We start from the raw sequence: 21,609 nt of genomic DNA, 5'->3' as shown, positions 1-21,609 counted from the left end.
GACTCTAGACTTCTCAAAGGCCATTAGTTTGAACTATACACAGAAGATATATTAACTTTTGTTTGTCGTCACAGGAGTTGCAGTTGTATCTGTCCAACCTAGCCAATCAGATTGACAGAGAGAGTGGAGGAGAGATGCCATTGGTTGTTATCATAGATGACATCAGTGATCCAGCAGCCATTACTGAGCTTGTTAACGGAGCGCTCACCTGCAAGTATCACAAATGGTGAGTCAATTCAAACATTATATTCCACTAAAGTTTGAATGTAACATTTGGTTCATGAAAGCACATAATCTCCTCTGTTGATGTTTCAGTCCGTACATCATCGGAACAACCAATCAGCCAGTGAGGATGTCGTCCAACCACGGGCTGCACCTCAGCTTCAGGTGGGCACAGAGCCGCAAAAACCTTACAGACTTTGAAACACCATTAAATACAAAACAAAGCGAACAGGAATGAACATTTCTTGCATGTGGTCACAGGATGGTGATGTTCTCCAACAACGTGGAACCAGCGAACGGGTTCCTGGTGAGGTACCTGCACCGTAAAGCTGTGGAGGCCTACCAAGAGAAGGAGCAGGACTCAACACGCCACCAAGCTCTCCTCCACGTTCTCGACTGGGTCCCTCAGCTCTGGTATCACCTCCACACGTTTCTGGAGAAACACAGCACTTCAGACTTCCTCATAGGTGAGAGACAGTGGACACAGTTAAGGTAGAAAACAGTGGGGATAGTTGGGTCTGTACCTATGATGAATGACTCAGAAACGCAGTTAAAGGGAAGTTTTGCCTCCTGCAGGTCCCTGCTTCTTCCTATCGTGCCCAGTGTCAGTGGCTGAGTTCAGGCAGTGGTTTATTGATCTGTGGAATCACTCCATCATTCCATACCTGCAAGAGGGAGCCAAAGATGGAATCAAGGTGAGCACAGACATCTTCCAAAGTTTTAACAACAAGAATCAAACTCCTCCGCTCTTCACATGTTTTAATTACATTTCTATCTGTTCCCTCAGGTCCATGGGCAGAAGTCGGCATGGGAGGATCCGGTGGAGTGGGTGAGAGGCACCCTCCCGTGGCCCAGTGCACAGCAAGACCAGTCCAGACTCTTTCACCTACCTCCCCCCAGCATAGGTGCTCTCAGTGAGGAGAAGAAGCTGCCCAAAGAAACACCTCCGCCCAGCATGCTGGAGTCCGACCCACTGGTGAGTTTATCGTGAGATGGGCGACTAATGAAGGACAATTTATAATATAACAACAGGTTTTACAGGTGCCAAACAGTCAACAGTAAGTTCCTATTTACTAATGACTGCAGAGGTTGTAACAAAGAAAAGCACCACAACTGAAAAGTGTGTGTGTCCGGACTCAACTCGTGCAGCCTGCATTTGGTTTTCCTGTTTAGAGGTAGAGCTACAGGAAGAGGGAAGTGAAATTCTGAGGTTGACGACTGCAGCAGAGACAGAAATACTGTGTGTCACGTGTAAAATCTGCAGCATGGTTTCATCAGACACTCAGAAGGGACTGTATATGAAGACGGTATGAAAATAACAAACCGAACCAGAACTGAACACTGCCTGTTTTTTTTCTTGAATCCACTCCAAAAGTTAATGGATTCCTCCTCAGCTCATTACTCACCCTTCACCAAGTTTAAAGACATTCAGTACAGTTGTTTTGCTGCTGACAGACAAACAACAGTCAGTGTTCCTGTCCCAAACATGGCACACCTCAGAGAAAGAAGACAGTCTAGAAAGATGATTTGCATCTCAACCAGCAGGGGGTTATTTTCTGACATATTTAGTCATAATAAAAACATTTGACAGATCATTGGATAAAATGAATCACCAGTTTGCCATAATAAGTGCACACCAGTGCATTCAAATCTAACGGTGTCTGTTAACGTCTCACTCACTGCCACTGTGCGTCCTGCAGATGGCGATGCTGCTGAAGCTGCAGGAGTCGGCCAACTACATCGAGTCTCCAGAGCGGGAAGGCATTCTGGATCCTACTCTGCAGGCTACACTCTGAGGACAACACACGAATGTCAATCAAGCTGTGTGGAGCCACAGACTCTTTATCCTTACGGCTGACACAGCGAGTGCAGTCCTGATGAGACTTTAAAGACTCAATCATGAACTCTACTGTGCGCTCAGTGAGCAGTTACAAAGCTATGTGTAAAGGATCGACGGAGAGAGTGATTATGGACGAAGGGTTTGCTCTGCCCTGCTATCACAACATTGGAAAGACAATTAACCTGCTCTCATAGGAAGCTGTGATGATGATCATGTCAGGGTAAAAAGATTATTGATTATTCTCTTCTCTGCCCCAGTTTGTCCCAGATTCACTGCTTTTGGATCTGTAAGTGCATGGTAACCGGAATAGTATAATTATGTATAATCCTCCTTATCAAGACCTATTTCTTTTTGGTTTGACCTCACCACCTTAACTTCAACTATGTTGGTGCTCACGTACTTCGTTTTCAGAAAGAAAATTTCAACTCAGAAGTAAAACGGTCTGATTTCCTCAAATGCAGGATCGTCATTTGACAACAGCAAAAATAATTAAAAAATGCACTTTATTTTCTACATGTGGAATTTGAAATCAAGGAGGCTGTGTCATTGATTGTGCATGAAATGGAGGACTATCAGTTTGGACAAATCATGCAGTTCAGTAAAGGTTCCTCTAGATGGCAGCAGCTACTACTTTCTGCCTCAGTGCCATCCTGGTGTTCAATCTTCTCAAAGGTGCTTGGTAGAAAATAACACACACACACACATTCAATAACCATAGAAATGGCCTTGAATGATGGTTTTTCTTTTGAGTTCAGCCATTTTGTTATTCATAGATCAAATATCAGCTCAGAGAAACTGTAAGAGACATGCATGGGTGAATAATGAATTGAAAATCAGTTTTAGGGCGGGTCTGTGCAGAAAAAAACATCGTCATATCCAGTGGTTTACTTCAGTAATGTGTTAAAGATATTGTAAACACACAGAAAAAAAATACGGAATCTGTTTGTTTATCTAATCTGCCAAATCTGTTAGCCTCTCATTTCCGGCTATGCTTGCTTCTCTTCTCTACTTCTCTATCTGATTCAAAACACAAACTTCTCTTGTGATAGTTGAGGATCTACGACTTTTAAAATCTTGGTTTTGTAGGATTTTATACTTCAGTGAACATGATTATCACCGAGTACGTAAACCACACATGCCATTATCGACAACAGCCGACAGGGTAGACAGGGATGAACTCCTGTCGTCACTGTTCCGATCATTTCTCATTTGTTCTCCCAACAGCTGCCAACGAGTGATAAAGACATGTACAAAAAAAAAATTCTTCCTCACTGCATTTGCTCTTTATATATTGTATAATGTTTTTTCAAACTGTATCAATCAGTTTCTTTCTCATACAGTTTTTAAGATTTACTGTCAAGGGCTGGGGTTAGGAATGCTTCAATCTCATTAGTGGCTTTCTCTCACCTCTTCCCTTTTTTCATTTGCACACGATATTTGTTAGAGAGTACCAGAGTGCAGAGTATTTATTTCTCGCTTCTTGACTGTTCTTGCAATGAAGGAAGATGGCATATAAAGATGCGTAAAAGGAGGAAACTGTAGAGAAACACTTAAACCCCCCCCCTTGACCCTGAAGTACCTCAAACTGCCATATTTTGTCCCCGATGTCCCTCTACTCTCCAAACAGCGGAGTGGGAAGTAGAGACACAATGCCTAGTCTATCTGTGCCTGAAACACAGTTTGGCCTAAAGCTGCTTTAACCTACCACGCGGAGGCCTCAACTCAGAGGCAGCGTCCTCACTTCCTCTTGCCTACTCTGATGTCACTTTAATGTCGTCACCTTAAGAGTGGGTTAGCGAATTGGGTCTTTGGCTGTTGTGTCAGTAAACTGCATTAGATGAGATTGTGTGTCATGACAGGGCTGCTTGTGTGCGATTGTACACCTTTTGAAACTGACAGTGTGAAAGATATGGACATCTTTGAGGAGTGGCCCAGAGAACACGAGACGGTGAATGGATCTTTTCCTGGAGATGTAACGTCGATGCATGTGTCCCTGATGTGTTCCCAAAGTTCTCTTTCATTGGACCTACCACACTTAACCTTATCACGGGAGGGGATTTTTTAATAACTGGATATGTTCCTTGTTTTTGTTGTTTCGCATTGTTTTTAAGAGCAGACGTTTGTTTTTATTATGCAAATATTTGTAAATTTTTCTTCCTCTTTTTGTACATGACATCACTATTGTACACACTGTATATAGTCATAGCATCTGCGACAACAATCACTAAAAAAAGATTTAGAGATGTGAGAGAAGGCATGGCTCCTGTATGCAGAACAATGGACGTCCTCTGTGGTTTTTAATGTCTTCCTCCAGCAGGAAGGAGCACTTGGCTTGATAGGGGACTTTATAGTGGTTGTCTGGCATGTTTATAACCACATCAACTTCCATATGTCTAACATTGAGCTGTGGACACAATAAAGTCATGCCATTCTTCATCACTGCCTGTTTTGGTTGTGTGCTATCATTAAGTCATCCACTGGAGGGCGACGATACCAGTGTTAAATACCTGTGGTTAAATACCACTGTTTATTATCAGGCTGTAGGGAGATTTTTAAAGGTATGTGGTCTTCAGAAAATTATTATGATTCATGTATTATCATTGTTGTTATTATTATTATTAATAATAATGATATTAATTTATTGTTGTTGTTATTATTATTATTATTATTGGGAGCCAGGGGTTTTCCTGTCTGGAGTCATGGGTCCAAACAGAGATGATGATGTGACTGAGGTGGGGAGGGGGCCATCAAAGTAAGGGAATGGGTGGAGTTGTGTGGAAGCCCACCACCAACCCTCTCACCACATATATATTCCCTAAGACCCCCTGCTACCCTTCATTCAGAGTAGTGGCCATCAGTCAGCGCGATGCCAGGCAAACCTGCGCCCATCAAGAAGTCTCCGGCCAAGAAGGCCGCCGACAAGGCACCTGAGCCGGCCCCGGAGCCTGAACCCGCCCCGGTAGAAGCTCCACCCGCGGAACCGGCTGCTGCTCCAACGGAGGCCGCTGCTCCAGCCCCTCCTGCGGTGGAAGAGGCAGCACCGCCCGCAGCCCCAGCTGAAGCAACCCCCGCCGCGGAGGAAAGCGTCCCAGGTGCCGTACCATGGATGAAAAGTCCCCTTAGTTAACTAACTAACTTTAAACCAACAAGGAGCCTAAAAGTGAAGTCAGGACTTTATTAGACTTTTTAAGGGCAGTTCACTTTACATGGAGATCATAATAATATCTGCGAAACTTTGTGGTGCTCTGCATTGTGTGATACAGACCAGTGTTTGTATAATTTCATCCATATAACAGCAACACTGCTCCGTACAATGCAACACAGTTCAATACCACAACCTCCAAAATGATCTTAACTGAAACATTTTCAATAAAAACTGGACACTGTGACCTTTATGGAGGAAGGACTTCATGAGTTAAATCTCAGGGTACTAAACTGACAACCGAGTGTATATGTGCATCCTCATCTCTACTCTTCTTTATTTGCATGCATCTTGATCCTGTGCACACAACTGCTCATATTATGCAATTTCCTTTTAACTGTTAAATATCCATTAGAAGACCAGAGTGTAGATGTAAAACCCTAGCTATCGAAATATTCAGTTTTTGCATTATGTTTTTATGTTGTGTATAACTATGCTGCATGCACAGTAACCAACTCAGTTTCACTGGAAACTAAGACTGGCAGCTCATCGTTGTTCTTACGCACTGCAACAAATCTCTAGTTCTTGCTCCCGTCATCAGTCTCTGCACATGCAGCCCAGGAGACAGCAGCCACAACTGTTGAAACAGGAGCTGCTGCAGCAGCTGTAACTTCATCCTTCTTAAGATCAACTCCTCCTCACAATGTGGAGATTCTCCATGCTAAGACATGACCTTAAAACAGTGCATACATTAATATTCTCACTTTACTACACTATTCTCACATCTTACACTTGATGTCTTACATCAAGTAAAAGTTTGATACCAACACAGAGCTGCAACTGATGCACCATGATGCTGGTAAAGTACATAAGTGGCGCCTGCAGCAGAATGACTGGCTCAGCGTTTCCCATGCTAACCTTGACATGTTACCCGCTAACTTCATCACACAGCCACAAAGGGAGGAGCTGATCCGACAGCTTCCGCTGAGGGTAAACACAAACCACAGGGGGCACACCAACAGGCTGTAATGCAGGGTGTGTGTTTGTGTTTGGTTGTTTCCTACTGTGCACTTGTACATGCTGTGCAGAGCTGTGTGTCTATTTAACCCATGGTGTGGACAGTGATCCTCTGCTGGATGTAGATGCCTTACAGTGCATCTACAATGTTTTCAGGAATCAGTTTTTGGCTCATAAATCCACCTGTTCTGTAAAAACAGAAATGTTTGTCCTGCATGAGTCATGCTATAATGGAAACTCTTAATTTGCTTCCCTAATGGCTTTTTAACGCTAGCTGCTGCTCCTGCTGCTGAAGACGCTGACTCTGCTCCTGCTGCAGATGCTCCTGCTGCAGATGCTCCCACAGACGGTAAAACATAAACTACCACACAGACAACAAAAGCACTACCCTGCCATTAAACACGCTGCACACACTGGTAATGATAAATCATGCCCCTCCCCAGCTGTGAGGACCACAGGACTCTTAACAAATGCTGAGCTTCCTGGTAACTTTTCCAGTGGAAACTCCACAGTGATTGGCCCGCTGTAGCACATCCACACCTTGAAGTCTCACGATGGAAAAGATGCTCTGGAAGCTTATTTGGTCCTCATCGCTGGTGATTGTTTGTAAAAGAGCATTAACCTCCTGCTTCTTTAATGCTAGCTGCTCCAGCAGAAGCTGCTGTTGTTGAGGAGCCACCCAAGGCCCCCACGCCGCCACCTCCTGCAGGTAATGACAGCATTTATGCTCTGCTGTTGGCTTGGTCCCAGGTTGAACTAGAGAGATGTCGTTACATGATAAAAATGAAACATCTGTTCCGGTATCAGAAATGACAGCCATCTGACATGTTTGGAAACCTCTATTTCCAGTTGATAGATCAATTGAATAAAAACTAATGAGAGTTTTTAAAGAACGAAACACCCTGGATGACAGAATGATGAACAGCTTTACAGACATATCAAAATATAAGATCAAGCTATAGATGCTTTCTTCATTATCAGTTGATCTACTGATTATTTAAACAGTTTTGTTTATAAAATGTCAGAAAATTTTGAAAAATATCCAGTTTATTTCACCATTCACATGAAAACTGGGAGTAGCCAATGTTTGACATTTTAGTTTTGAAATGGACTGAAAGTCTTACGGCGTTGGACAAACTCTGGACCATTCAATAGACAAGGGGTTGTGTAAAATTTGAGATATGCATGTTATATATTACACAGACATTTTTTAAATGAAGAAGTATGTGGGTAGTTATTCTTTCAGGGTCTTTTCTGCTCATCTCTCTGATCTCCACTTCCACCATGAATCCGTCTGCTCTGTCTGATCCTCCTTTAGTCCCCACCAGCGCTCCTCTGGACGTGTCTGTGGACGATGTAAACGACTCCAGCCTGACCATCCAATGGAGGACGCCAGAGACTGTTGGAGACTCCGGCCTGGACGGATACACCATCGAGTATTGCAAGGATGGAAGTGAGTCGTGTGAGAGGCTGTGGGGCCGCACCTGTCCCCAGAGTGTCAGAGGGCAGAGAGCCGGGTCCAGGCCGTATACGGCCGGCAGCATTTCACCGGCTGTCACTGTATCTCCTGACACCACTTTTAGAAGTGTACGTTCAGATGACGGCATGCCCTCTTAGATTTCATCTTGGTGACCAAAGGGTACTTCTTAAGGGCAGGTTGTTTGTAAACTTGTGTCGACAGGTGATAAACCACTTAACATGCCCCATTAAGGGATGTTTTACACTTTGATAAATGAAAAACACTTTACATGAGATAAAATTCAAACGTTGCATAACCAAAGCCAAAACTGTACTAAACTCTACATACTAATACCAACCCTGGGTTTTCCTGCAGCAACAAACTGGGTTGTAGGTAACGAGGAACTGACCCCTGCAAACCGCTTCTGCATCAAGAATCTGACAGCCGGTGACCTGCTGCTTGTTCGCGTGGTGGCTGTAAACGCTGGCGGTCGCAGTGAACCTGGTGTACTTGCTGCGCCCGTGCCAATCCGTGAGGTTGTTGGTAAGTGGAAACCATTTGGTACACTGAGAATTTCTATGGACTATACAGACTTTATGAGCTATGGATGGTCTTTATAAACATGTTTAAAAGGGGGAAAGATATATCTCCAAAAAATAATTTATTGTATGTTTCTACAAGATCCTGTTTCCCTTCAAAAGAAACAGCCTAAAATAGAGGATTTCTGTGGTGTGAAAACAATTTAAAATGTCTGGCTCAAACCCTCCATCAGGATCTCTGTGATGGTTGTAACTTATGACCTTTCCTTAAAATACTTGTGTTGCAACCAGGGAGGCAGAGGTGGTAATAACCGCTGAGGCCCCAGATGGACTCCACAGATGTAGGCACATAAATCCCACTGGTGCTGACAAGCACTGTCATTAACTATTAATCATCCTTTCACTCGTGTGTACATAGATCTTCAACATCTACTAGAGGTGTGGCTCCACTAATGAGGAGGTCAAGCTCCCACACTCACTCCACTCACATGTTTCTTTGATTAAATCGACAGCCACAGTTTACAGACTGGTTTGTTAAAGAGATAACACGACTTGTAAATAATAAAACATTTTATTTATTTAGCAGGTATCAAAATAAACATTTAAAATGTTCTTTACAAAACTCTAACATTAATTAAAGTAGCCATTTTGACCTTCCCCTAATGTAAGCTATTGTAGTTCATAATTTAACTTTAACATGGATAGAAAATTGGCTCCTACTGCATTTTTGTATTTTAAAAAACACAACTTCAAAAAACACACATACAGTAGATGGTCATTGTGTCTCATCTCTCTACTACTGTCTATAAAAATACACATGCGCTTCAACAGTTTACTGAAGTCACAGTGTGGACCTGCAGTTCTGAGTTTCAGCTCTCACACTGGGTCACATTGACGTAGCGCAGACCTGAGCTCACCCAGTTATCAGAAGCACAGCTTATGGCTTCTGAGCGTATATCCTGGTCTTACAAACAGGAAATCCAACAAGAGAAATGTGGTCATGAAATTAGAACTGCTGGTCAACTGAGGGGAGTGAAACATGAGCCTAATTGATGCATTCTGGGTGACTTGTTGGGAGGTAAATCCTGCTGGGTGTCAGTCACACGCTGTCCAGACCAGACACCCGTCTGCACTCCTGATAAAGATGCTGTCCAGAATATGCAGAAAGCCCCCCCCCCACAAAGACACTTTATCCAGAGACAAAGACGGATTATAGACTGCTTGCAGCAGGACTTCCTGGCCACTGGATGCTGTAATGCCTGCAACACTTCTGGGCATTGCTGGGAAGTGTACTGATTAGTGGGGATTAGTGTTTGAGCCAAATCTGGAGGCAGACCTGATCTTCATGGGAAATGAGCTGAAGCCCAGCGTGTGCAGCGGTGTGTCGGTGACAAATGTCAGGACAGGGAGGATGAGACAATATGGGCAAGAAACCAAACGAGATGGAGAGCAACAGAGGAAAAAAGTGTGACGAGTGAGAGCTAGAAAAAGATGGACAATAGGAGAATAAAGAGGGACACAAGAAGACATTTGTGGAGAAGGAGAAACAGGGTGAGAGGGGTGATGGAGGTCAGCAGCCTGGTGGTTTTATGTGTCCTCTAAGCCCAGTGAGCTTTTCAGACATTTGCTGCTTATGCAGAAACATGCAAGGGATGCTCTTACTGATACTTAGCACCTGGCCCGAATGAAGCCATCCGGCATAGTGACTGGAAAATGTCTCACAAAGACCCGTCCACCATGCATCCATATAATTGTATTCACACGTATACAGCACAGTTTTTATACTGTACTTCACTGTTTGTAGATGGGATGTTGGACAACTCAATCAGTTTACCAGGATGAAATCCTCCTGCTGCTTCTCTTGTGCATTGACATGAGGGAACACATGTCAAGGTTGTGGTCACTGAAGCTATTTTTATTTGCTGCTTGACAAGAGGTCTTCCTCTTTTGCTTCTCTCTGCCTGGATACTCTACTTTTCCTCACACATGCAGACACAGACATTTTATCCGACCAGATTCCCTACGCCTTTTCTTATTTATAACTTATCACAATCATCAATAAAACTTTGGCAACCACATGGTGGACTGCTTAGTTTGATGCTGTGAGTGTAAGATCTTTTATTCTAATCTTAATTTATCTCAGAGAGGGCAAATATAGAGGAATACTATTTTGAGTTGTAGTTTGCAATGTGTTTGTTTGTCTTTGTCTAATTATCATATATTGGAAAATACCCAGTGTCACCACTAGGGATGATTTTTGAGTATTGGTGAAAATAAAATGAAAAACAATTATTTATATGACAAAAGCAAATTTTTAAAAGCTGAAAACAGAGAATGTTTTCAAATCGATATCAATGCCAATTTCCATTGACTAACTAATTGATCAACTTATAGTTTCCACCCCAAGTCATACAAGATCATCATCTTTTCTAATAGCCCAAAGTAAAAGAACACATTTAAAGCTTATTTATTACTTTACTCATAAAACTATTAATATGTATTTTATATGGTACATAAGGGTGGTTTACTACATCTTGTTGACCTGCCATTTCAAACATACTGCACGCGGAGGTGTACACACAACCCTTTACGCTGTTGTCAAGGTTATTTACCAATGACTGCAGCAGATAAGTTAATCGGAGTAGAAAACTAATGGTGAAAGAGGATAAACAAGTCTGACTTTTGAGTTTTTGTTTTTCAGCACGTCCGAAGATCCGCATGCCCCGCCTGCTCAGATCTCGTGTCATCAGGCATGTTGGAGAGCAGGTCAACCTGGTCATCCCCTTTCTTGTGAGCAGCACAAACACACATTTCATACAAAGACAACACACGAAACTTAACAGTCATTACGTTTGACCTCGCATCTCCGCGTGTCTCGTCCTTTCTCCTCAGGGGAAGCCCAAACCCGTGGTGTCATGGCTGAAGGACGGTCAGCCTCTGGACACAAAGAGGGTCAACATCAGGAACAGCGACAACGACAGCATCATGTTCATCCGCACAGCTGAGAGGGACGACTCTGGCATTTACGAGTTGAATGTTAAAGTGGACAGCTTTGAAGACAAAGCCACCATCACCCTTCAGATTGTGGGTGCGTTGCACAAATGGCACACATCGTAAACCAGCACACATACGCACACATGGAAGCAGGTTTGCGTGCGACATGTATAAACATCCAGCTCATTCCAGTCCTCTGACTGTGAAGCTGACGTGTTGATTTGTTAGTTCTACATCACGCCTCTAACAATGTTGCCCTTCTACCCGGTTGTTTGAGCCCACTGTCAGCTGCTGCTGTTAAACGCGTGGCCACACAAATTCATGAATCACTTTTGATGTAACGTGGTTGGGATTAGACACCGTTCTTGCTGTGAGAGTTTAATGATATAGCTGACAGTTATGTGTCTCCTCAGAGCTGCCCGGTCCTCCTACCAGTGTGAAGCTGGTGGACAGCTGGGGCTTCAATGCTGCTCTTGAATGGACCCCTCCCAAGGATAATGGCAACACAGACATCACTGGTTACACCATTCAGAAGGCAGACAGGAAGACTGGGGTAAGGCAGATGTCCACATGCAGATACAAATACACATTCTTACACCGAAACATATTTGTCCTTGAAGCAAACTGCACTTCAGAGAGTTTTTCTCTTCCTGGATAGAGGATGATCACAGTGGATGTAAAAATGAAAATAATACTAAAGATATCCCCTTAATAAATGGTTGATTGATTGATTTTACTGAACTAAAGAGGTAACATCACAGTGTCTGCTGTACCTCCACCTGCAGGAATGGTTCACGGTGCTGGAGCACTACCACAGGCTCAGTGCCACCGTCTCAGACCTCATCATGGGCAACTCGTACGCTTTCAGGGTGTTTGCTGAGAACCTGGTGGGTGTCGGTGAGAAGGGCACTGTCACCAAAAAGGTGGCCACCATCCAGAAGACAGGTGAGCTTCTTACAAGCAGCACTTTAATTACTGCACGGTCAGATTGTTGGTTTGAGCGAGAGTTTTACTGCTGCGGTACAAGTGTCTACTTACACTTTAATTGCCGTGTGTGTGTGTGTGTGTGTGTGTCTGCTGTCTGTTTAAAGAGAAGACTTATGGAGTGAAAATGGCCTTGGCTCTGCTTTAATCATAAGTGGGTACTTTTCTTGGCTCGTGCCCAACTACCACTGAAATAAATTTTAGGAGGCTCCGACAACATTAGGACAGCTGTCAGAGCAGGAGATTCACTTGTGGGTATGTCTCTGTTTGTGTGTGTGTTTGTATTTAGAAATGCCTGTTTATTGTTGTGTCCTCTCACTTTAATTGATCACCTGGAAAATGGTGACATTTACTTCTGCTCCACCTCTGGTCTGAATAATGCAGAGGATTGTTGCTGTTGTGAAACCGTCTGTGTGGAGAACCATCACGCTGTGTTGTGCGTGTGTGAAAGGCAAACTAGGTCATGTTGGAAAACACCTTTACAGGCCACACCTCGTTGACGTCGTCAGTGAGATCTTTGCTTCATGTGTTCACAGGTATTGTCTACAAGCCTCCCCAGTACGTGGACCACAACTTCAGCGAGGCGCCAAAGTTCACCACTGCTCTCAACGACCGCGCTGCCACTGTGGGATACACCACCAAGCTGCTGTGTTCTGTCCGTGGAAGTCCCAAGGTCAGACATTCACTCAAACTTTACTGTCCATGTGCTCGTGAGGGGACAACAATTAGCTGTTTTTGCCATTATAAAAATAACAGTTCATTGCACATTCTGTTGATTTTATAGAAAAGATTATATAAAAAAATGTTTCAGCCAAGATTTTATTTTTTCTTGTATTCATTCTTTTTTTTCCTGATTAGACGTCTGTTAATTATTTCAAATTGAAACCATTTGTTCCTGATGGAGTTCCTCTATAAATTGTTTGAGTGTGTGATATACTGCTTCAAATGAGGTATTAACGATCCCCTGTAGACATGGGCAAGGCTTTCACTGGTATGTCAATGTGAAATCTCAGTACGCCTCTCTCTGTTCTTGGCGGCCACTCCTCTGGTTAAACATATCTTTACAGTTGTCTGGCTGACGCAGACGGCTTAGGTGACCGGCCGTGGTAGAAATACATTTGATTATCTGTCCCCGCTGTCCTTGGCTTGTCACCAAGGGCAGCGGCGGTCAGAGATGTAGCTGAGACAAATCAAACAGAAACTGAAGAAGGCTGCAACCTACATGCCAGGGGACTAAGAAAAGAGGGACTGATGGGTAACAGATGGGGATGGGCTCATAGATAATGGTTTCAATGACAGCCGGTCCACAAGAGAAAGCATGATTTTTTTAAATATTGCATTTGTCTGTACGCTTGATAGTAGAGCCAGTTCTAAACTCATCACAGGCTCATGACAGTTTTCAGATATTAAGGTCTATTTACCCTATAAACCAAGACCAGCATGTCTAAATGAGTCGTCTTCCTGTGGAGCAGCAGCAACCGAGGAGTAACAGATGTATAAAATCAAATCCAATTATCGGCCTATCTCACAATGCTAGAGACTAAAAAAATATTTCTGGATCTGTCCTCTGATCCGAAGCTGCATAAAAATTTAAAAGTGTTTCTCTTGGGTCATGCCCCACCCCTCCAGAAAATTTTCATGGATATCGTTTGAGCAGTTTTTGTGTCATCCTGCTAAAAACAAACAAGCACACGCAGATGAAACATTGGAGGTAAAGTATTGCTGTACAAAACTATAAAATACATTTTTTTTTAAATATTTAGAATGAAAATTTTATTTTAGTAACAAATTTGAATAAATACAAAAAAAGTTATTTTTTCAATTGTTCAATACGAAGATATGTTACAGATTGTACTGAAGATGTCCAAGGTATAAGTGGTCTATGGTGTTAATGTAACCTATAATTTCATTGTCTGTAGGCGACAATGTGATGAGTCATTTACCACATGATCTGAATGTATGACACTGTTCATATATAACAGCTGTCACAGATTAATCCTCAACTGTACATCATTATGAGCCATGTAATTACATTTTAATTTAAAATCGAATTAACTGATTAACTGAATTACATAAAATAATCTCACTCCCTCTGTCTTGCCCACACAATAATACATGTGTTTAACCTCTCTCTTGCATTTGAATCTCTCTCTCTCTTTATATCACAAACAAAATTTGATTATTTCACTCTGTGCAGGCTGTAAGTGTGTTACATGTGTTTATGAGCCGCCAGAGCCCATTGAGAACTGCTGAGGAGCTCCAGCAGAAATGTGGCATGTAGCGTGATAGGTCATCTCGCTGCCTCTGATGAAGAGCTGTCACGTCCAGAGGCAGAGAGCAGGTTGAGAAAGATAAGGAGCAAAGACAAAGGAGTGACAGTGATAAGAGGTGTAGCTCGCTGTCCTCTTGTGGATGAGTGAAATGTTATTTTTGCCACCCGCTCACTCCGCAGCTCTGTTATCAGTGTGGCTGACCATCCACACACAGATGTCCAAACAGAGACACGATGAGGCAGAGGAAGATAAAATAATAAGAGGAGGAGTCAAGTTGCAGGTTTTACTCTGTCTCTGTTTAGCTTCTTATCTCAATGTCCATTAAACCAAACACTCCATTAATGAAGTAGGCTCAGGTCCATTGCCAGGAGATGATGGATTTCAAATTTAGAAAGCATTAACAGCTTAACTGAACTTATAATGAAACATACAATGCTAATTCCACCTCTGCATTTTTTCTGGGGCTATGCTTGGCCAGCTTTGTGTGATCTACTGTCAAAAAGAGTCCTTATGTATCTGCCTGTTGTTAACTGCCTGTTATGCAGCTGCTCAGCCGAGCCTCTGACTGAAACAGGGAGTATTAGTACACAAGTGTACCCCAGGCTTGAGAGCACCTCGTCCTCTTGCAGGTGTAACTAAGAACTAAAACTTACTGCAAGACGTCTCTTCTCTGTAAAAATGACAAACATCAGCTGCTCTTTGAGTAACAACACAGGATTTAGATTTATAATCATAATCTGTAAATCTGACTTTTAAAAGGTGTACTTTTGGCAAATCTGATTAAAGGTGTATAGAATTCAGGCACCATGAATGTCTCTACAAATTTACGATGACCCAGTTATTGAACCCCACTCTTAGCAAGACAAGAAATTCCCCTATCCCCCTTACTCACTTTGAATCATCAAATGCTCCTCGTGCAAAACATCTCTCAAGTCTCGCAGGATTGCCACAGGAGCAGCATTAACATATGCTGGAGGTATCGGTTTGCAACAGCATCACTAGCGTCCTCATTATCAGCAGTAGCAGCATCTCGTCCGCCGCCAAAGGCTCAATATAGAGATCTTGGTTGACAGCCTAGTATGAAATCATGACCCTCATTCCCGTCATCCCCCACCTCCTCTGTCAGCAGGGTGATGAAGACTGAGAGGACGCAAAGGACTGCTTTAATTCTCACTTACCAACCACGCTTAATTTAACTTTAGTCCAGTTTCATTTCACTTTCAAATGAAACCCTCACGCATGTTGGTGCATAGAGATCAAAAACTTTCAAGGAATATCACGGAATAGTCCCTGCATGCATCACTGCCAATAAAACTGTGGAGCTCAATAATAACAGCTGTTACCTCACAACAAAATGACCTACTTACTCTAGATATTTGGACTTATTTACAAAGTACATTCTAAACCAATACATCAGTTCTTAAAATAGAAGAAACCTCTATATTGAAAACTTGTCGTAAGCAGAACTAAATATGTGTCTCACGCTGGTGAGGAAGGGTTGAAAACACATCAACTTGGGTGTAATTCAATCAGCAGAATCAACCTTCATGAAGCTGGACCATGACGGAATTCAGGCAAGGAGCGTGTCACTGAAACCCGGAGCAGCACATATCTCAGTACAGGAAAAGGGTTTGAGTTACTCCGTCTACCCAACTGTCGTCTTCAGCAGAGACATTATGATCTCACTGGAGGACAAGTTGACAGCAAACTTAATATTCAGCCTACTCAGGTGATGTGTGTTTGACTAAAAGCACATTTCAAACTGTAAGAAGTGATTTAATCCGATGCAACAGAGGTTATCGGTGTATCATTCAAGGTTTAATCTGCATTTTAAAACTTTAAAAAAGCAAAAGGATGTTTTCTCTAATCCTAAAATGGTACTTAAATGATATAAAATTCTATAAACAAATTCAAATGCAACCCATGAAGTAGATAATATGATATACAATTTAAGTTGAATGTGAATCTCTGCCAATGGCATTAGATGAAAAGTCAGCAGATCACCAAAAATGTCCCTGCAGAAGTTGTTTGGATATTTAACTCAGGACCAAAGCGGGGGACCAACACCACCATCCAAGGAGCAGCAGCAGCAGCACGGCTAAAAAACATCTGACACTATAGTTTCAAAACATCGTGAGAGGAAGTCATGGATATTTTTGGCACCATAACAAAAGACAGAAATGTGTCAATGAGGTACTGACGTGTTTCTTAGTGACTTCATATCCTCTCCTCTCCCTCCTCTCAGCCACAGATCGAGTGGATGAAAAATCAGATGCTCATCGGCGACGACCCCAAGTTTCGTAAGATCTCCAACCAAGGCATTTGCTCACTGGAGATCCGTAAACCGTGCAGCTTCGACGGTGGCGTGTACACCTGCAGAGCCAAGAACGCCCAGGGAGAGGCCACAGTGTCCTGCAAGCTGGAGGTCAAACGTACGTACCACATTGTGCAGACAAAGATACTGGTTCAAAAATAAGACTGGCTCAATTTTATATAGATATTTGATCACAAATCCCTTCACCAGTACCAACAATTACAGTCTTTATTAGTCCTAAAACCAAGACTTGAATGGGTCACAAATGTTCACTTATATTCAAATAAGAAAAAAAAGAAAATGGAAAGTATGGTTTACTCAGACACTTGTGGTTTTGTGCACTAATAGTTCTCAAACTAGGGGTCGGACCCCATGGGGGGTCGCAAGACACAGACGTGGGATCGTGAATTGATTTACATAAATAAAACCAATTAAAAATTGCATATTTTAGCCAAAATCATTAGAAAAGATAAAAGTTAGTATTTCAATTTAAGCTTAAACCAAGCAAATAAAACATATTTTATTATTTGTCCCCACATGACCTCAGAGATGATGATGGCACATTTGTTATAGCATCACTTACAGGGGGTTAATAAAAGTGCATAAGTGCACTAGCGAATAATTATATAACAGCAGGATGGTACATGAGTGATCGACTAAAAATGAACTGCAGTCATTATTTATTTTCATGATGATAAAGGAACACATCAGTCACTGTATAACAAATGGAGATTCCGCATATGGCTCCATGATGTGAATTATACGCTACAACCTCTGCAAACATCAGAACTAAAATCAGATGAACACCTATACGGGATTATTGTCCCGGCATGTCAGGAGGGAACATCTTTTAGAAGAATTTGCTCAAACAAGGTCTTTTCATGGGGAAAAATATGGATTTTAAATAATGGATCATATCACAGGATTCATCCTTTAATGTCCATTTAATCTAAATGATGAGGAGATGTTTAGTACTAGTTCATCCGTGTGAAACTTTTCATTATCTGTAATATATCAGTTTTAAACATGACCTGTTTTTGTCTTTCAACAGAGGTTATTATCGGGGAGGCTGCAAAGGGAAAATAAAGTAAACATCTGAATCTCCAGAGGTAAGAAACAAAAACAAACGCTCATATCTGTGTTTATCGTCTATCTTCATTTGTACTATTACTATCTTCATTTCCTCAAAAATACCCTTCAATCACATGTCTCTACCATCACTATGACAACACAGCTCAATCCTGATTCCTCTTCTAAACGCTGTGTGTACTTGATGATGATACAGTTGGATGATGTTCCTGTGCCTCCTGACTTACCGTGAATAGTTTTTAAACTTATACCATCCAATTAAAACCAATAGTATGTCTGTTTATTACATCTTGTTTGTCACAGGCCCTGCTTTCGAGTGTGGTAATGTGGCAAAGATGATTATCAGTCAAATAGAAATACCAAATTTCATGTGTATACAGATTTCGTGTTTCTATTTATACCCTCACCATTTGGCAGCCACATTCATGTTGTGGTACCGGCACTTTGATTTCAGCTTTTTAAATGCTCGAGAGGTGTAGCGTTTCAAGAAGTGTCAGGAGACTCTGCTCAACTTGTGTCATTATCACTGCTGAACAGAGACGCACCATTCAAGTATTTTTTTTAAAACAGCGAGGAGAAAGATGGTGAGAGAAGATGAAAAACCCAAGAACAAGAAAACAACAACAACAAAGAAGAGAAGGATATTTGAGCAGGGGTGAATGAGGTGACAGTTGATGAAACATGTCAGTGAAGAGATGCACAGGATAGTTTGAGAGCAAATGATAATTGTTTTCTTTCATCGTTAGGGACATACCACTGATTCTTTTTGTGGATTGAATTGAAACACTAATCTCCGTCCCTGCCGGCCAATGAAGGCATGTAAGCAAAGGGACCGATTACATTCAATATATTTAGATGGCAGCACGTCGCTCATGTATTCTCTTTCCCATTCTCGGTCTCTAAGGAGCTCATATCAGTTTTTAAACTTTGGTTTTGAACATGACAAGTGAAGTTAAGAAAAATACCCATAATAGTTGGACTATTAGGTTTTATCAAACAAACTAAATAATGTATTTGTTAAGGACTATTTTCAGCTGCAGACTCTGTGTTCTACTACAGCAGCAGAATGGAAAGACTCACAATAAACTACATTGCCCATATCTATGTTAATGAAGGTGCAATAGTGTTTTTAAAAGAACAGTGGTTGTTTATGGCAGAGAGGAATTAGCTGAATGAGACTTTGGCAACTTTATCTTTTTTTGGACTTTGTAAACACAATTTTCTAAATAGACACCTGCTGATACTGTGCCGTTCTCATAGAAACACATATATGCACTGTATGAATGTGTGTGTCAAAGGCAAAAACTGTACTGCAAAGCACTTTGAGTGGTCAAGACGAGAAAAGGCATCATGTAAATACAGACCTTTGACCTTTTTGTCTGATATCTAGTTGATGTGATTTATGACTGCTGCATGACCGCTGCCAGAGTGAAAACACTTTTACACAAATGAGAGAAGGAGCTGTGTCATTTTGGTCCTCAACCTTGAACGCAGGGCCTCAGTTCCATGTATTATTTAAATGCAGTTGCTGTGCTACATGCACACTACAAAGTTGACCTTCAGTGCGGTCAGGGACGAGTGTGTTAACACTGTCCTGCAAATGGGGTCACATGCCTCCCTGACCACAACCCCCCCCCCTTCCAATTTGACTCGAGTGATTAGATCTTAACCCATCCTTGATGTGATTGGAGGCATTCGCACCTGTATTTACAGCTGTCTGCTTATGGTCAGATTACCAGAGGAGCAGCTTCATCGCAGGTGCAAACCAGGCCTTATAGATGACGTGGTCGTGCTTGTGAGTCTTTACAGAGTGTCAGGATGCAGTCCCATACCACACAGCCATACATGGGAGGGCCCCTCAAGGGGAAAACAAGGGATTATATACAGAGAGTGCGAGGAGCGCCTTTAGGTGACGGGGGGGGTGATGTCAGCGCAGCACTCTACGCTTTCTAAAAATGACTCCAGATGATCTGACACACAGCCAAACTCTTCACATTACCATGAGTCAACCGACAAAGCAGATTGCTGTGAGAAAAGGGATAATTAGCTACGAGTGAAAATACCAAACCTATTAATCCTCTATGGAAAATATGCAGCGAATCTCACACACGCAAAAACCTCAAGCAAATCAACAGCCTCACACACACACACACACACACACACACACACACACTCACACACTCACGCAGTTTCTCCCAGAACGTTCCTGTTGTTCATACCTCATGACCCCATTTAACCCATTTTTTGCTTAAATCATCTTTCCCCAGTGCCTTTAATGGACCAGCAGAAGTCCAGGTCTTATGTTGTGAGGTAAGTTCACGAGTGTGTGTTTGCGTGTGTGTGAACGTGTGTGTATAATAAATGCCTCTCTGTACATCTCTCCTATCTTGTCTAGAGTGCTTGAGGAGGTGAGAGAGAAAGTCATGGCTGGCTGTGCAGCAGTGTGTACATAATGAAGAAGAACAGAACAACATACCAACATCTCCATATTTGTTTCCACCATCACATCCCGACTCACCCTCTCCTCCAAGTATGCAGGGAGGAACCACACCACCCGACCCATCCCAGTCTGCCAGTCGTATGTTATTTTAGTTGGTGACATGTATGTAAGGCTATATTTAGCACGATTTTTTTCTGCCTGTGTCCATTTGCTGTTTGTTATAGTATTTACATGTACTGCTCAATAAAACAGTGAACCCTTAGACATGCTACTCTACTGACTGTATGGATGTTTCAATAAAAATATGTATTTTATCACACGTTATTTGGATTTCTACACAAATTGCCAAATACTATGTGAGATGGTAAATGTGTTTATTTAATCTTTATTTAATGAGGCAGTCTCATTGAGATTTCTCTTTTTCAAGACAGCCTGAGAAGTGAGAGGGGTTCACAATCAGCAAATAAAAACTACACATGGAATAAAGAGATCAGAGCAACACAACAAGGACTAAGAATCAATTATAAGAATCATGAAAAACACCAGATGAAGATTTAAGATAACCATCGCAATTATAAGTTTGTAGTTGTAGGACATATTGCAGCTTATTACACATTACACAACATTTACGGCTAGTTAAAAAAAAGTTAACTCCTGTCGTTAATACAGACATTAAGTTAATACAAATATTTGGTTTATATAGAACAAATAAAGGTTGTTTTATAATCTAACAAACACAGTTGAAAATATAATGTGTGATTTGGGTCCTCTCAAACATGGGTTTTTCTGTTTTGACGTTCTTCATTTGAATGTTTGACCTTCACCGTGCAGGGAGATTTATAGACTTTAGTGTGACAAGTTTGGAGCCAGTTGTGATCCAATATGTAGAAACATGGACATATACACTGAGAATCAACAATTTAGCTAACCCTCTTCAAAACATTTCATTTATGTCTTAGTCTGGATTGGATGTTTTGCCAGGTTAGTTCCACAGAGAGCTTTAGTGCACTCACTTTACACCCACTCACACTAATTCACACCTCGCCTGCTCAGAACAGCTACAGCCTGTGCTGCTGTCTGCTCTTTAAAATACCACCTCCCCCTCCAGTGAGTGATGCCATCTTGCCGCTCGTTCTTTATTTACTGTTGCTGCCATGCATCCATCTGAACACAGTTGCTGATCTCAGTGAAGCAGCAAGCCCCAAACTTTTCAGATATAAAGTCAGGGGGTATGAATGATGAAAGATCGACAATAGTACAACAGGTGGATTACACTCAGAACTAGCATATCATACA

At 42.0% G+C, this 21,609-nt stretch overlaps 2 protein-coding genes across 16 annotated transcripts in view; both read left to right on the top strand.

The window, feature by feature from the left end:
• nav1a (neuron navigator 1a) overlaps window positions 1-4,498 on the top strand; it is an 83,036-nt gene extending 78,538 nt beyond the window's left edge. For all 13 annotated transcript variants that reach the window (XM_069526027.1, XM_069526024.1, XM_069526032.1 and 10 more), the window contains 6 exons: window positions 75-226; window positions 316-387; window positions 484-689; window positions 799-917; window positions 1,010-1,198; window positions 1,923-4,498. In XM_069526027.1, coding sequence (XP_069382128.1) covers window positions 75-226; window positions 316-387; window positions 484-689; window positions 799-917; window positions 1,010-1,198; window positions 1,923-2,018 — 834 coding nt within the window. In that variant the 3' untranslated portion in view covers window positions 2,019-4,498. The remainder of the gene's footprint in view (window positions 1-74; window positions 227-315; window positions 388-483; window positions 690-798; window positions 918-1,009; window positions 1,199-1,922) is intronic.
• Window positions 4,499-4,887: 389 nt separating this feature from the next.
• Window positions 4,888-20,627, top strand: mybpha (myosin binding protein Ha). 3 transcript variants are annotated; one of them, XM_020096066.2, is made up of 14 exons: window positions 4,888-5,154; window positions 6,496-6,570; window positions 6,865-6,930; window positions 7,540-7,674; window positions 8,056-8,223; window positions 10,921-11,009; window positions 11,112-11,307; window positions 11,627-11,766; window positions 11,999-12,158; window positions 12,734-12,870; window positions 16,716-16,902; window positions 17,836-17,893; window positions 20,141-20,183; window positions 20,269-20,627. In XM_020096066.2, the coding sequence occupies exons 1-12, from the start codon at window positions 4,929-4,931 to the stop codon at window positions 17,868-17,870; spliced, it is 1,614 nt and encodes a 537-aa protein (XP_019951625.1). In that variant the 5' UTR covers window positions 4,888-4,928; the 3' UTR covers window positions 17,871-17,893; window positions 20,141-20,183; window positions 20,269-20,627. The 3 variants fall into 3 exon arrangements, with proteins under 3 accessions (XP_019951625.1, XP_019951626.1, XP_019951627.1); XM_020096067.2 differs by lacking the exon at window positions 6,496-6,570 and having other exon boundaries at window positions 4,889-5,154; XM_020096068.2 differs by lacking the exons at window positions 6,496-6,570; window positions 6,865-6,930 and having other exon boundaries at window positions 4,889-5,154.
• The last annotated feature ends 982 nt before the right edge of the window (window positions 20,628-21,609 follow it).

The sequence above is a fragment of the Paralichthys olivaceus genome, chromosome 6 (genome assembly GCF_024713975.1).
Source record: "Paralichthys olivaceus isolate ysfri-2021 chromosome 6, ASM2471397v2, whole genome shotgun sequence".
In the NCBI taxonomy this organism is placed as follows: Eukaryota; Metazoa; Chordata; class Actinopteri; order Pleuronectiformes; family Paralichthyidae; genus Paralichthys; species Paralichthys olivaceus.
This window is presented reverse-complemented; position numbering and strand designations above follow the sequence as displayed.